Raw genomic sequence first — 14692 nt, 5'->3', positions numbered from 1 at the left:
GAATATCAACTTAAGAAGCATGACTTGTCTCGTCAGCTAGAATCTTCTGGCGCTGATCCGTAACAGCCATGAAACTCGCTACTGGTGTGAGAAAGTGACGTGCGTTTTGAAAATGCTTAGGAGGTTATTGATCAGAATGAAGATTTGTTCACGTGCGTATTTTCAATTTCTGCAGTTTTCTCCTTAAAGTTAAAGACTCATCTGATCTGAAATAGATGCACCATCAAGAGAAGTATTTGTTTCTTTATTGTTTAATAAATTATACTATGGAGAACATAAATAAGTCAACATTTGTATTTACATCACCAGTGTTGACCTGACAGACGCCGGCCTGTTTCTAAATGATTTTCAGTGATTGGACATCATCAGTGGAGTCAGTAGCAGCACCGCGTCAGAACCTTCACACGCATGGATGAACACGCATGGGACACATGCAGGAAACATGGCTGCAATATGAGAGCACCTCGCTCCAGGTTCCCCAGTCACACCCGGATAAACAACAGTAATTAACCCTGATTTCACTCAGCAACCACACACACACACACACACACACACACACACACACACACACACACACACACACACACAATGACTATTGCACCTCACACACAGAACCAAAAATGAACGCTCCTGTGTGTACACACACCCAGAGATAAACTCGGCAACATTAGAAAATTAAAAGTTAAAAGAAAATAGGACGATGATGACGACACATCCAAATTATGCGTTTGTTGTTTTTATTTCTGTTTGAGGAGAACATTGGTTATTCCCCTGACACAGAGCATGGCTGGCAACACCTGAGCTTCACACACACACACACACACACACACACACACACACACACACACACACACACACACACACGTTTGGGTCGTCTCGTAAGTCTCGTCTGTTTTCTGCTAACAGATGGTAATGACACTTTTAGTCCCTTGATGATCATGTAATCAAAACACACACACACACACACAAAATGATTTACACATTTCAGTCTGCCTTCAGGTTAAAACATCCTTCACTCCAAATAAGTTTAACAACATGAGTCAAACTAAAGGTGCCGTGGAACTGAAACGATCTGGAATCATCACCTACCATCCATCCATCCCTCCAGGCCACAGGTTTTTTTTTACATCTTTAAATCCTCCAGAGAGAGGTGACCAGGAGGTCTCTTGAACCCCCTCAGCTGATTCTTTTTGATGAGGAGGGGCAGCAGCTCTACATTATTTTCCATCATGAACAGCATCTTTCAGCCTCCTGATTCCTTACCAATCCATCTTAAGGGGCTTGACACACGGGAGGTGACAAATGACCGCGATCAGCGAAATTCATCGCTGTCGCTTTTATTACCTGACACATGGGAGGCGGCCAGCGGCAAAGCTACGCGTCTACGCTTTCTGTTCCATGGTGAAATTGAAACTTCCGTTGTTTTGCTCGGCTGTGTCAGGTTGGAGGGAATTAAGGTTATTTAAGTGGTTCAGAGTTAAAAAAGCAGTAGATGTGATGTTTCACAAGGTGCTGCTAGAGTTGTGTGAAATCTTACTTCTGATTTTACTTTATAAAACATAATAATAATCAACTTCTCCTTCATGTTTGCTCGGAAATGTACGGAGCATCCTGTCCGCTCATTGGTCAGTGAATTAAACCTCCGTTGATTGGTCCTCGTCCGAGCGACAGCGATGAAAAGTTGAAAATATTTCAACTTTCTGGGATCGTGTCGCTGGGTCGCCTGTGCAGACACATGCACGAGCGCAAAATTTCACATGCACGTTTTTTGCGTTTCGCTTAGTAGGAGGGAGACCCGCGATTTTCGCTTTGTTGCGCATGTCTCATTGAAAATGAATGGAGGACTGGCAATGTCGCCTCCAATGTGTGTCGAGCCCATTAGTCTTCAGAAACCTGTAACTCTCTCCTTCAGTTCTTCAATCATAAGGTCAGTAGAATCCATCTTTCTCTACCTAATTCCTTCCCTCCCTGCCCTGGTTTCTTTGAACCCTCCATTCAGTTCTCCTTTAAACTTCCCCATCCCTCAGAACTATAAGATCTCATTTCTAAGTCCAAAACCTTCTACCTGTCAGCTAGATCCCCTTCCAACAGTTTTAGTTAAGTCCTGCCTCTCCTCCCTGCTCCTTTTTATAAGAGCCATTATTCATTCCTCACCATCATCTGGAACGGTCCCTTCCCTCTTCAAATCCGCTTCAGTCAGTTCTATACTGAAAAAAAACCTGGTTCAGATCCGAATGATTTCAATAATCTCCATCCTATTTCCCATCTCCCCTTCATTTCCAAACTTCTAGAGAAAACCGTTGCATCTCAGCTCCACTCCCATCTCACCCACAATAACCTCTATGAACAATTTCAGTCTGGCTTCAGTCCCCACCACAGCACAGAAACAGCTCTCATTAAAATCATCAATGACCTACTCATTGCTGCTGATTCTGGTTTGATTTCCATTCTCATTCTCCTCGAGTGTGGCCTTCGACACCATTTCTCATCCCATCCTCCTCAATAGACTCTCTATCTTAGGTGTCACTCACACCCCCCTCCGCTGGTTTCACTCCTACCTTACCGGCCACACTCAGTTTATCCAGTTAAAATCATTCACCTCAAAACCCTCCCCAGTCAAGTCAGGCGTGCCCCAGAGCTCTGTTCTGGGGCCCTTCCTCTTCATAATCTATCTCCTCCCTCTTGGCAATATCTTCCGCAAATTTAGTATCCTGTTTCACTGCTTCACGAATGACACCCAGCTCTACATCTCCAGTAAACCTAACTCCACTCTCCCACCCTCCTCCCTTACACTCTGCCTCTCAGAAATCAAATCTTGGTTCACCTCTAATTTTCTCAAACTCAATGGCAATAAAACTGAACTGCTTCTTGTTGGTACTGTAGCGTGATGAATTGTCCATCTTTGACCTAAGAGGCCCTGCTCTATTTGCTCTGCCCAAGAAAAACCATAAGTTTCTGACACAAGCCTAATCTACAAAACATGGGCCAAGGCCACTCATGCTCGGTGCTCTTATCTAAACGGTTGCTTCCTCGGACAGCACAAGAAAAAAGAAGTAATAACTCTTTCTCTTTAAATAATAATCAAGGAACTTTGTTAGTCCAAATAATGATGTGAAGCCCAATGTCAATCAATCTGTGAAATAAGAATATTAATTACTTGATATTATAATCCTATGATAATATATAATAAGTAATAACTTTAAATATTTACACTAGACTGATCACACGTAATGCTAAAGTCACATGACACATTTCCTTTTTCTGATCCAATCAGAACCTTTCAGATCTGACGTGAGGCGTGGTTTTGTTGGTGCTTGTATAATCCCCTTTTGTTGTCAAATTCTGATTCGACAGTAAATCAAAACATCCAAATTACAAAACAATGCCCCACATCATCTTAACTTCAGTTCAAAGCATTCTAGAGAAGTTATCGGAGTGACCAATCCGTAACTTTCCTCTTAAAGCCGAAAGAACCTAACGAAAAGCTGGATTAAATCTGTTGCATGTTCCACCTGTTGCAACGGCTCCTTCAGAATAAAAGCTGAACCATCAGGACCCCTTCAGGGTCTCGCTAGATGCCAATAAAACTGTCGTGACCTGGGAGTATCTCAAGACGGGAAGGGTCGGCAACCGCTGCATATCCACAGGCGCCGGTTCCAAGAGGGTCCAAGCTGGACTCCTGACATTGCGGATCCAAACGGGGACTTCCGTTGGGGTACGCAGACCGACAGATGGTGTCTCAATGTGTGTTATAATCTCCAAACCAAAGCTTAGAGTGAAACACCATTTCACTCCCATCAGAACTAATCGTTTCTCCGGATTTGCTGGTTCTGAACATACTCACCCATACACCATTCTCAGTCTTACTCCACCTTAGTTCATCATCACATAGTGTTTAAAGTTAGTCTTGTTTAATTTGTTTCGAAATAAATCTTTTTACTTTTTAAACCTGACTCTCTCTCTTTCTTGGAGTTGATACGAAGTGTTGCTCAATCCCTGCAATCAAAAGATCCGATCTTCTGGTTAAATTTATTCAAAGATCCATTAAGGTTATATTTCATATTTCATGATATTTCACATTCTATGGTTTCTAATTAAATGTAACAACATGTTCATTACAGTACCAAATCCACTGTCTCCAAATCTGACGGCTTTTCTTTGACTATTGGCAGTGCCACAGTCTCCCCCTCCCCTCAGGTTCAGAGTCTGGGTGTCATCCTCGACAGCTCACTTTCTTTTTATGATCACATCAATAACATAACTCGGTCAGCCTATTTCCATCTTTGTTCCATAAACCATCTCCGCCCCTCCCTTACCCCTCACAATGCCGCCATTCTTGTCCACAGTCTCGTCACCTCCCGTCTCGATTACTTCAAATCACGTCTTTTTGGTTTCCCCTACAAACTCCTTCATAAACTTCAACTGGTCCAGAACACAGCAGCCCGTATTATTACCAGAACACCTTCCTTTCACCACATCAACCTGGTTCTCCAGCACCTTCACTGGCTTCCAGGTCCATCTTCAAGATTCTCCTCCATACCTTCAAAGCCATTCACAACATCTCTCCCCCATTTACAGTATTTCAGACCTTATAAGTATTACCTCCCCCTCCTGTTCCCTCACATCATCTTCCTCCCTGCATCTTGCTGTTCCTTCTGCCTGTCTCACTACCATGGGGAGCAGAGCTTTCAGCTGCCCTGCTCCCCGTCTCTGGAACTCACTCCTCCCAGACATCAGAAATATTGACAGTTTCACCCTTTTCGAATCCAGACTCAAGACACACCTGTTCAAATGTGCCTATGACCTCTGATATTATTTGAATTGTTTATTTTTCTATGTTCTTTTTCTTCATTGTGTTCTATTGTTGTTTTAATGTATTTTACTGAATGTATTTTCCTGTCAAGTGACCTTGGGTGTCCTGAAAGGCGCTTTTAAATAAAATGTATTATTATTATTATTATTATTATTACTTGGAGCTCCTCCCAGAGGACGGGGTGCCTGAGGGCTGGCACTTAAAGAGACCAGCAGATCTAGACCTTTGCCCTTTGGGCTCCTCCTATCACCACAACAGCATCAAAGCCTTGCTACCTACAGTAAAATCAATCCCGCCTAAACTCACAGACCCACTCCCACACTGGAGCAAGAACTCCACCTTTTCCCAGGAGAGGTCCATGTCCTTGGAGGATCGGACTATCCCAACAAAACACAAAATCTGCAAAATGCAGAGGTGAGACGTGAGTGTTTCAAAACCACACACCCTGCTGTCCAGAACCACCTCCTGTCCATGGAGACCATAAACAGGACCAAACACCCAACTGAGTCCAACCTGCTCTGGGAACAAACTCGATGCAGTGTGGAGAAAAAATCTCCAGCCTGTGGTTCAAACCGAAATCTTCTTTCATGGTGAGTTCTGGTCTCTTCCCTGAAGCTTTGCCCGTCCTCGGTTACCAACAACAACACAACCCAGGCTAGCCCAGCACATCGGTTTGAACGTACCTTTGACGATGAGGTCAGCGTAGTTGGACACCCCCGATCCACCATCTGACCAGATGACGCAGCGGTAGCGGCTGGTGCTGCGCTGTGACGTGTCACCGACGCTGACTGTGGCTGAGAAACGTCGGTGGTTCACCACTCTGGTCACCATCAGCGCCGTGTCTTTACCATTCCACTGCTGCAGAGACAGACCGAAGAGAAATAAACGGCTGCTCTAAGGGCCCGTACAGGCCAGGAGAACACCATTCATCACGTTTAGCCTCGTGAGGTTAAGGTTGACATGGAGAGCAGGATGGTAACAAAAAGGCACATTTCAAGACCCTTTAAGGACCATCAGCCTAAGCACATCACTGAGATTAAGTTTTATATCTTTATATTTCTGAACGTTTGATGGATCGAAAGGAGCCAGTTGAGGTGGTTTGGGCATCTGGTCAGGATGCCTCCTGGACGCCTCCTGGACGCCTCCCCGGGGAGGTGTTTCGGGCATGTCCTACCGGCAGAAGGCCCCCGGGTCGACCCAGGGCACGTTGGAGAGGTTACATCTCCAATCTGGTCCGGGAACGCCTTGGGGTCCTGCCGGAGGAGCTGGTGGACAAGGCCGGGGAGAGGACGGCCTGGAGCTCCCTAATTGGGATGCTGCCCCCGCGACCCGGACCCGGATAAGCGGAGGAAGACGAAGACGAAGACGAAGACGTTTGATGGGAAGCACCAGTGCCGTTTTCCAGATCTTTCTCATTCAGCCTAGAGGTTTGATGCACTTTGCTGTCATTCCTGCATCCTGCATTGATCTCTGAGCTTTAGAGTCACGTTGGGAAATAAAGTCAAGCTTCTCGACGGCCATGCATGTAAACCGGAATGAATACATCAGTGCAGCGACACGCAATCTAAACATGTACACGAAAACATGTCAGCGATGCAGAGATGGAATCACCGGTGCGCAGAAGAACACGGACGTTTAATCAGTCCAGTAAGCTCAGAAACATGAAGATTTTAAACACTTTCTTTAGAATAAAGATGACTTAGTTTTAGAACATTTCCTGTTAAATAGGAAGTTTATAATAAATTCATCCAGATGAGAATCAACCTAAAAAAGTGAAACTAAAGAACATGTCATGAAGAGTTGTCTAAATTATGTTCTAAATCCTTTTCTCCTGTAAAATTTCGCTCAAAATTAATGATAACAAATAATTTGTGGTAAAATTCCATAAATCACATGAAGACTTTGACAAAAATCTGTACAATAGATTTTAACAAATATAGAAACATGTATTTAATGTAAACGTTATCTAATATCTTTTGAGGTTATTTAATTCATCTAATTTTACTGAATTGTAACAAACTACTTTCACATTTCACCATCTGACCTAAATTGCTTTTTTTGGATGAATCAGTTTATTTGGACTGTATTGAATTTATGTTTTATTTAAATTCACCAAGCAAAATGGATTACTTTCTAACAGGTTTGGACTGGAGTTGATCTGATTAATTGAACCCGACTAGCCTCTCCTGGTCCAGTCAACTGGACTGTTTGCAGATTTATATCGATGTGAATTTGAATCAACTGAACTCTTAAGAGATTAGATTTTAATATGATCAAATAAACAATAAACTGAGCTATTTACTTTTTTTATTTGACCTAATTCTGACCTTCTTCCCCTTTGATCAGACTGATAAAAGGTCCTAACCTGCAGCCAGAGTTTGTCATGCTGGGACCATTTCCCTCCAGCCGTACACTGGAACGTAGCATTCTGACCCACGTTTACCTCCACGTTCTGCAGCCGCAGGAAGTGAGGAGCTTTACCTGCAACAAGAACAGGAAACAGACTCAAGGTCGATAAACCAGACGTGATTAAACTGCTTTTAATTATATTTAAGAGGTTAAACATACAACAGTGATACCATCTCCTCAAAAATAATGTCTACATCCTGTCAAAGAACTCCTGCTGGTTAGAAGCTCCCGAACCAAACTTTAATCTTTAAATCTAAATATAATTAATCTGAAGAGGAGGAATCTAATTATTATTACAGGTCAGCAAAAGCATCAAGTGCTTTAACCTCCTGAGACCCAAACTTCCATTTGATGTGATTAAAAAAAAAAACATATCTAGCTATTACTGATTAGTCAGCTCTCTTTAGTGGGAAGAAAAATTACAAATATTAAAGTAAAATGTTGTCACCAGTAAATGAGTCAGACAGGAAGTCATCCTCAGACAAATTTGCTTGTTTCCTTTAAAAATAATCAGAACCAGGATGTAAAAATAAATAAATAAAATAATTTTCTTAAAATCTTCTTTAAACTCAAACCACAACATGTTAAATCTGATGCTGAACCAGTGTGGACACACAGGATGCTTTAAGTGGGCCGCTGACTCGTGGATCTAAGTTTTGTGACGCAGAAAGTGTCTCCAGGTCTGAGCGATGAAGACTCTGGACCTCCTTCAGTCTCTCTGTGACCTCACAGTCTGTCCTCTACAATGGTACGTGAGGGCAGGAGAGCTAAAACAGATGATGCTCAGCAAGACCAAAGTCACCCTGAGTCAACCATTATCACACACACACACTTACGGCAGGGATGAGCCAGAACTCTGATGTCATCGACGGCGATGAAGCCTGGGTGGCCTTGGACTGAAACTGCTTCAAATATGACCTGAGAGCAGAAGAGGACAGAGAAGGGGCGGAGGTTGAGTCTCGCTCGACTCGTCTTCTGGACCAACACTCAGAAATGTTCTCCCTCTCTCTCAGGCTGCAACATCTTGACGTGTGTGAAGCTCGTATGGCAACCCCAGGGGGATTTTCCACTAAAAGTCAGCAACTATTCATCTTTTCACTTCATCACTTCTGTCTCCATCCTTATGCCATCCACATATGTTGCCGCCCCTCCCCCGTCTCTGCTTCTCTCACTTTTCTTCTCTACGCAGGCAACGGTTCATTTCTGCATGTAACTGCTGTTTTCTGTCCTTTATTCTTGTCTCCAACTGAGCAGACATGATTTTTTTTTCTAAAAATAGCCTAATGGCGACAAGAAGTTGGTCAGGGTCACAAATGTATGACGAACAAAAAATAAAACACCCTGAAAACACCCCGCCAGATTTCAGATCAGCAGGAACTCTTTCTGAATGATGAACACACGGTAACTGTTCCTCTAGACCAGTGGTTCCCAACCTGGGATCCGTGACCTCCCAAGGGGTTCCTCACAACTTAGTCTGTGCTGAGGATGAGCTTACTCAACTCAACTCAACTTTATTTATAAATCGCGCCTTACAGGCAAAAAGATGCCACCAAGGCACTACACTGATCAAATAAAAACATAAAACAGTAAGTCCAGAAAATAAAACATTGTATCACATGATACAGATAAAACTACAGTAAGTAAAATTGCTATAAGTAAAACAATAAAACTAGTTAGAAAGGTTAAAAGACAGGTCATAAAAATATGTTTTTAGCCTTGCCTTAAAAACCGCAACAGAGGTGGAGGCCCTTATGCTGAGAGGAATCTTATTCCAAAGCTTAGGACCTGCCACAGCAAAAGCCCTATCACCACGCGTCTTTAGGCGCGTTCTTGGGACCGAGAAGAGCATGAAGTTCTCCGAGCGGAGTGACCGTGAAGGGGTGTATGGTTGAAGTAGTGACACCAAGTAAAGAGGGGCTAAACCATTTAACGTTTTAAAAACTAGTAAAAGTATTTTAAAATGAATCCTAACATCAACGGGCAGCCAGTGAAGCGCAGCCAGGACAGGAATAATGTGGTCAAACTTGCACCTGCCCTCTAAAAATCTGGCAGCAGCATTCTGGACCATTTGCAACCTGGCTATTGAGCCCTTGCTCACACCGAATAAAACAGCGTTGCAGTAGTCCAATCGGACCGTAATAAAAGCATGGACCACCGTCTCAAGATCATGACGTGACAATATCATATTAGTAAAAATTACATTTATTAAGTCCCAACGACACACCCACTAGAAGAATCGAGCTCTGTAGGTAGGAGTTGTGGTTGGGACAGACGAAGCTGTTTCCTGTTTGTTTTCGACCCGATGTGAGGTCAACATGAAGGTTTAAAGGTTGTCTGTTGTGTCATGAGAAGCATAGATGAAAACCTGTTATGACCCTGTCTTTAGGTTTTATTCTTGTTGGTGTAATTGTTTTGTTGTATTAAACTACTTCATGTATTAAACTACTTCATGTATTAAACTACTTCATGTATTAAACTACTTCATGTATTGTTGCAGAATATTGTTTCATTGCTTTTCATTTATATTAAAACTGAAAAACACAAAGCCTCAAAGTTTGTTGCTTTACTTGATGCACAGCAGAAATCTCTTATTATGACCTTTTTTAGTTAGTTTAGAAAGTTTTCCTTCTTCATGGGAGGCTACGCATAATTAGGGACACAAACATCTAATTCTCTTTAGTGTGTGTCTAGTTGTTCTGTGTGTGTGGAGCAGGAGGGGACTCGTTTCTTGAGCAGGTTCAGTCATTACATAAATAAAGCTGCTGACTTAAAAACAACACAGCATCTCTACATCCTAAACAGACCCATAAACAAGGTGACGCAGAGACAACGGCTGCCGTTACGTTGCTAAACAGTTCTCAGAGTCTTGGAGTAGAAAGTGATCCGAGCCACAGCGGTAATTATCTTCGCAGTGATGAAAGCCGCCTCAGCGCCGTCATCCATCACCTCAGCAGCGCCACACGCCGATAAGCAGCAGCGCTAGTGGAGCAGGAAGGAAGAGGCTTCAAACAACGGGAGGTGATTGTTTCGCTGAACAATCCCACAAGTACATAGCTGTTAAAACTACTTACTCTCACAGATGGCCTCAAGTCAGCAAATGCATTTCAGTCAGATCAAAACCAGTTGAATAAATGCAGAAGCAGTTTTCAAATGATGAGTTATTCATCAGGGAACACAGCTATCCAACCCAGCATGACCCGGTGCAAAAACGTCATTTCCTCCTCGGTAAATAACAAGTTTACTGGTGTTAAAATATTTATTTGTGAAGCTGAGTCAAGCTCCAGCAGCCACACCCAGACCTGTAGAGTTAATAAACCGCAACGGCATCACCCGTCTGACAACATGGAAAAGGCTAAAAGATCTCAAGAAGGAAAACAACACGCCCACCTTCAAAAACAAAAGAACTCCCCCAGAACATCTGAAACCCTCAAGGTCAAAAGTCATGAGCCAACAATAAGGAAGAAAGACCTGTCTCACATTTATCAAAGCACATCCTGATCATCACAAAGACTTCTGGGTAAATATTCAGCAGAGGTCGTGAACTACCTGATAGGAGTTGGGCCAGAACGTAGAAATAGCCAGTTCAGCTTTGACCCAGCCCTCCGTGACTGTATCAGAGACGTTCCACACCGGGTTACCCTGAGCGCCTCCGTTCACCTGCAGCAATAAAACACCAAATCGTTTAAAACAGCAAAACCTGACTCAGATGAGTTTAAAAAACTTTTAGGAAATGTGGCAATTTATCAAATCTAATCTAATTTTATTCCATTTAATCTAATCTAATCACTGTTAACCAGAGTTTGCCCTAAAGAAAATCGTCTGTATGCTGACCAACCAGAGATGCTCTCACTCAAACAAACTAAATCCACCAGGAATGACTGTTGACCTGTTCAGTTCATGAGCTGTACTGTCTGTTAATATTTACTAGGGATGCACCGATCAGTTTTTTTGCTGCCGATCACCGATACCGATCACCAATACCGATCACGTGAATTGGCCAGAAATTTTCTACAACATTATAATGAGTGCTACAAACTACATAATCTGGGAATAAAGGAAATGTAACCTAATCTAAAATGGTCTGATCGGTCTGCTTTGATCTATTTTGAAACTCCAATCAAAACCGATGGGGGCGCTATCGGCCGATTGTGATCAAATGCCGATCCATCGGTGCATCCCTAATATTTACCTGCCATTCCTTCACTCTAAAACACACACACACACACACACACACACACACACACACACACACACACCTTGACGTAGACGTTGAGTGTGCCCGGACTCGCCCCGTCCCGGCTGGACAGAGAGTACAGGAAGTCGATGCAGTGGGTGTCGTTCTCCTTTAAAGTGGGCATGTACAGGTGAGCCTTCTGGCCAGACACCCGACCCGACGCGTTCACAACCATGAACGAACCTGCAAACCCGGGGACAGAAGCAGCACAGTTAAACCAGCGTGTCATCACAGTGGCTGCATTAAAGAAAGTTTGAGACGACGATAGTTTTAATTAACTGTTACCTACTAATAATAGGTATGAGTCGTTGGGCCTTTTTAATTGACAAACATTTTACACCAAAGTTAGCTTCTATGCTGATGACACTGTGATGTAGGTGTATGAGCCCACACCTCATTAGGCTCTATGCAGCTACAATAAATCCATTTGTTTTGATGTTAGCTTCAATCAGTCAAATTTAGCTCAAACACTCCTTAAATATTCTTCTATGTAAAATCAGGAAGTATTTACACATATTTGTGTTCTCCTTTATGACTCAAATAAAAAAAAATGTTTAACCTCTAAATTAAAAGACCTTTCTTCTGAGAAGCATGACTATTTTTATTCATTTTGTTTAGTTTAAAATGTGTATTCCTACACCAAACCTAGCTGACCTGAATACATGATTTCATGAAACACTGATCTCTTTATGGCGCAAAGCTAATCATCTCTTGTGAACATTAGCAGCCGCCATCTTGCACGAATCCTGTCCAAACAGCTATTAATCAGAAAGCAGCGTGTGCTGGAAATGCTTCAGTAAAGCGTGGAACAGATGCTTGAAGCAGCAAAAAGCAAAAACACTTAAAGCTGTTTAAATCACCTGAATGGTGTATCAACGTCTTAATGTATCTCCACCCGGAGGGCTCTAAACCCAGACGTAAACCACATTTTCTTTGTCAGCTTATGGTTTAAGTGTATTTTAGTCTTTGCTTTATGGCTGAGGATGTAGCTTTTATGGGTCGGCCCGCCCCATTTGGCTAACAGCCATGCGCTTCTCAGAGTTAGAAAAGTGATGTGGAGACTTACTGGCATTTATATCAGACAGGTGAGACTTTGGCTGGCTCGAGTGCTTTAAGTTATTTTATAAAGCTTAAAACACTTTTCTTTAGATGATATTTTCTGGACTTGAAAGCAAGTATCTCAGAAACTAAACTATGAAACACAAACACTGACTTCTCATCTTCATCATCTTTAACTTCAACCCCGTAGCATCGCTACAGCTTCAGAAAAGAACGTGAAAACCGCTTGGTCGACCATACCGAGACCAGCTGGAGGAGTCGAAATGAAGGGATTATGATCCTTGAGGCTGCAAAAAGCCGGACTGACGAGTCTGTCCAGCGGCTCTGAGACATAATTACATTCAGTAAAGATGTGACAGAAAGAGAGAAAGGAACAAAAAGATCCAGTGATCCTCATGTTGTAATGAAACCAGACACCGAAACCAAAGCTAATGTTTTCGGAAACAGCATTCCCAAAAACAGCAGAAACACTAAAGAAAATATATTCATAGAGGTCTCAAAAGGATCTGCTTGAGTCAAAGTGCAAGCAAAGAGAATACAGGCTGTGATGATGTCAAGAATCACAACAGCGACTGATTTAATGGTCCCGGCTGCTCGCTGCAGGAACACAATCAGGGAGGAGAAAAGTTCCCCACCAGCCACTCATCCGTGTATTCTGAAGCCGCTGAAAACAGAACGTGATAACTCGGAGAGCCTGAAAACCCACCGGTCCACGTCGGTGAATTCTCTCATCACTGCAGAAAAGAAATAAATCCTTTGATGTGAATCCAGAAAATCTGAACAGAGAAAACCACGTAAAGGAAATAATAAAAATATTGACCCTAAAATAATCATAATGTTTATATTTGCAGGTTAGAGCTTCGTTAATGCGAACATCCCCCCCGGCTCTTCCCTCCTGAAGGTCGTTAGGGTCTGTGTTCTCCCGGTTCATGTGGGAACATCGATTATCAAACGTTTAGAAAATCTGATTCAAATCTGCGCTCTGATTTTCTATTAAACAGTCGATCTGTGTCCAAAATCACAATTATTAACAATCAAAGAGCTTAATGTCCATCAGGGGTCGTTATGTCAACTAGCTCATAGGAAGAAACGTTGGATTAAAAGATCAGTAACACTCTTCTGTTTGATCTGTGAAAGCTCCTCGTGATGAAAGAAACATCTTCAAAGATGTAAAATGCAGTTGAACCAAAGTCCAAAACTTCAGGAGTTAACTCTGAAATGACTCCAGTCTTTGGACATCCACGGGTTTTCATGCAACGTTAGATTATAAATCTTATTTATGACAGTTATTTACATCATTAACATGGCACTCTGTGGTTATATGGAATTAATACATCAGAGGACATTCAGAAAGGTTTCTGTGGTACAGACAAGAGCTGGTGCAGTGGTGATTTAGGGCAGTAAACCTTTATGAAATAGTGGAAACAGAATCATAAACACACAGAAATAAGATGTTTAGTAAAAACAACACAAAGATAAATGCACGTGAGGTGGAAAAGAAAAAAAGCCCACCAGACAAAAGGTGTTACGAGTGAAAAAACTACATTAGGAACAAATGTCCATTCTCCAACATGACTCTTTTATTCACAACGTCTGGTTTACAGCAACAGAGACACAATTCATCATTTTACGCTTTGTTTTCCCGCTGCAACGTCAGAGACCCACAAAAATCTGTTAACGTGAGAAAAACTGATGATTCTGTGTTAAAGACTCACACATCAACGCACAAATCAAAACAAGTGGATCAGCTCTAAGCAGAACACTCCGCCACTGCGGGCCAGAAAAAAATGTGTCGACAACAAAGTGGAAAGGAAACTTCCACTGTCGTCCGACCCTTTTGAATGAAATAAATCTAACTTGGTTGTTGACAGATGGCTTTAAGTGAAATTCAGAGCAGAACGATTAACACGTTTATTAAAATATCCGCAGTCACAAACAGAATCGAGGCAGGAAATGAGTTTAAAAAAAACTAAACAAACATAAAGAAGTAAACTACAGATAAACTACAATTCCCATGATTCATCTGCATCAAGGCAGGTGATCATTTTAGTGGCAGCAGTGATGAACCAAATCTTTTTAAGTTCTGTGGAAATGTTTTCAACAGTGCATCAGTAGAGCTCTCTGGAATGGCCTCAGTCTGGAGAAACCGAGATGAGCTCTGATCAAACAGAGGTGCT

At 42.3% G+C, this 14692-nt stretch overlaps 1 protein-coding gene across 17 annotated transcripts in view; it reads right to left on the bottom strand.

The window, feature by feature from the left end:
- The window catches only part of ptprt (protein tyrosine phosphatase receptor type T), a 345765-nt gene that overhangs the window by 242172 nt on the left and 88901 nt on the right, over window positions 1-14692 (bottom strand). For all 17 annotated transcript variants that reach the window (XM_054732036.2, XM_054732027.2, XM_054732015.2 and 14 more), the window contains exons 3-7: window positions 11479-11639; window positions 10769-10879; window positions 8059-8140; window positions 7179-7294; window positions 5497-5671 (exon numbers count right to left, since the gene is read on the bottom strand). In XM_054732036.2, the coding sequence (XP_054588011.1) occupies window positions 5497-5671; window positions 7179-7294; window positions 8059-8140; window positions 10769-10879; window positions 11479-11639 (645 nt within the window). The remainder of the gene's footprint in view (window positions 1-5496; window positions 5672-7178; window positions 7295-8058; window positions 8141-10768; window positions 10880-11478; window positions 11640-14692) is intronic.

This window comes from Nothobranchius furzeri, chromosome 3 (genome assembly GCF_043380555.1).
Source record: "Nothobranchius furzeri strain GRZ-AD chromosome 3, NfurGRZ-RIMD1, whole genome shotgun sequence".
In the NCBI taxonomy this organism is placed as follows: Eukaryota; Metazoa; Chordata; class Actinopteri; order Cyprinodontiformes; family Nothobranchiidae; genus Nothobranchius; species Nothobranchius furzeri.
Note: the sequence above shows the minus strand (reverse complement) of the source record. Positions and strands in the feature narration are given on the sequence as shown.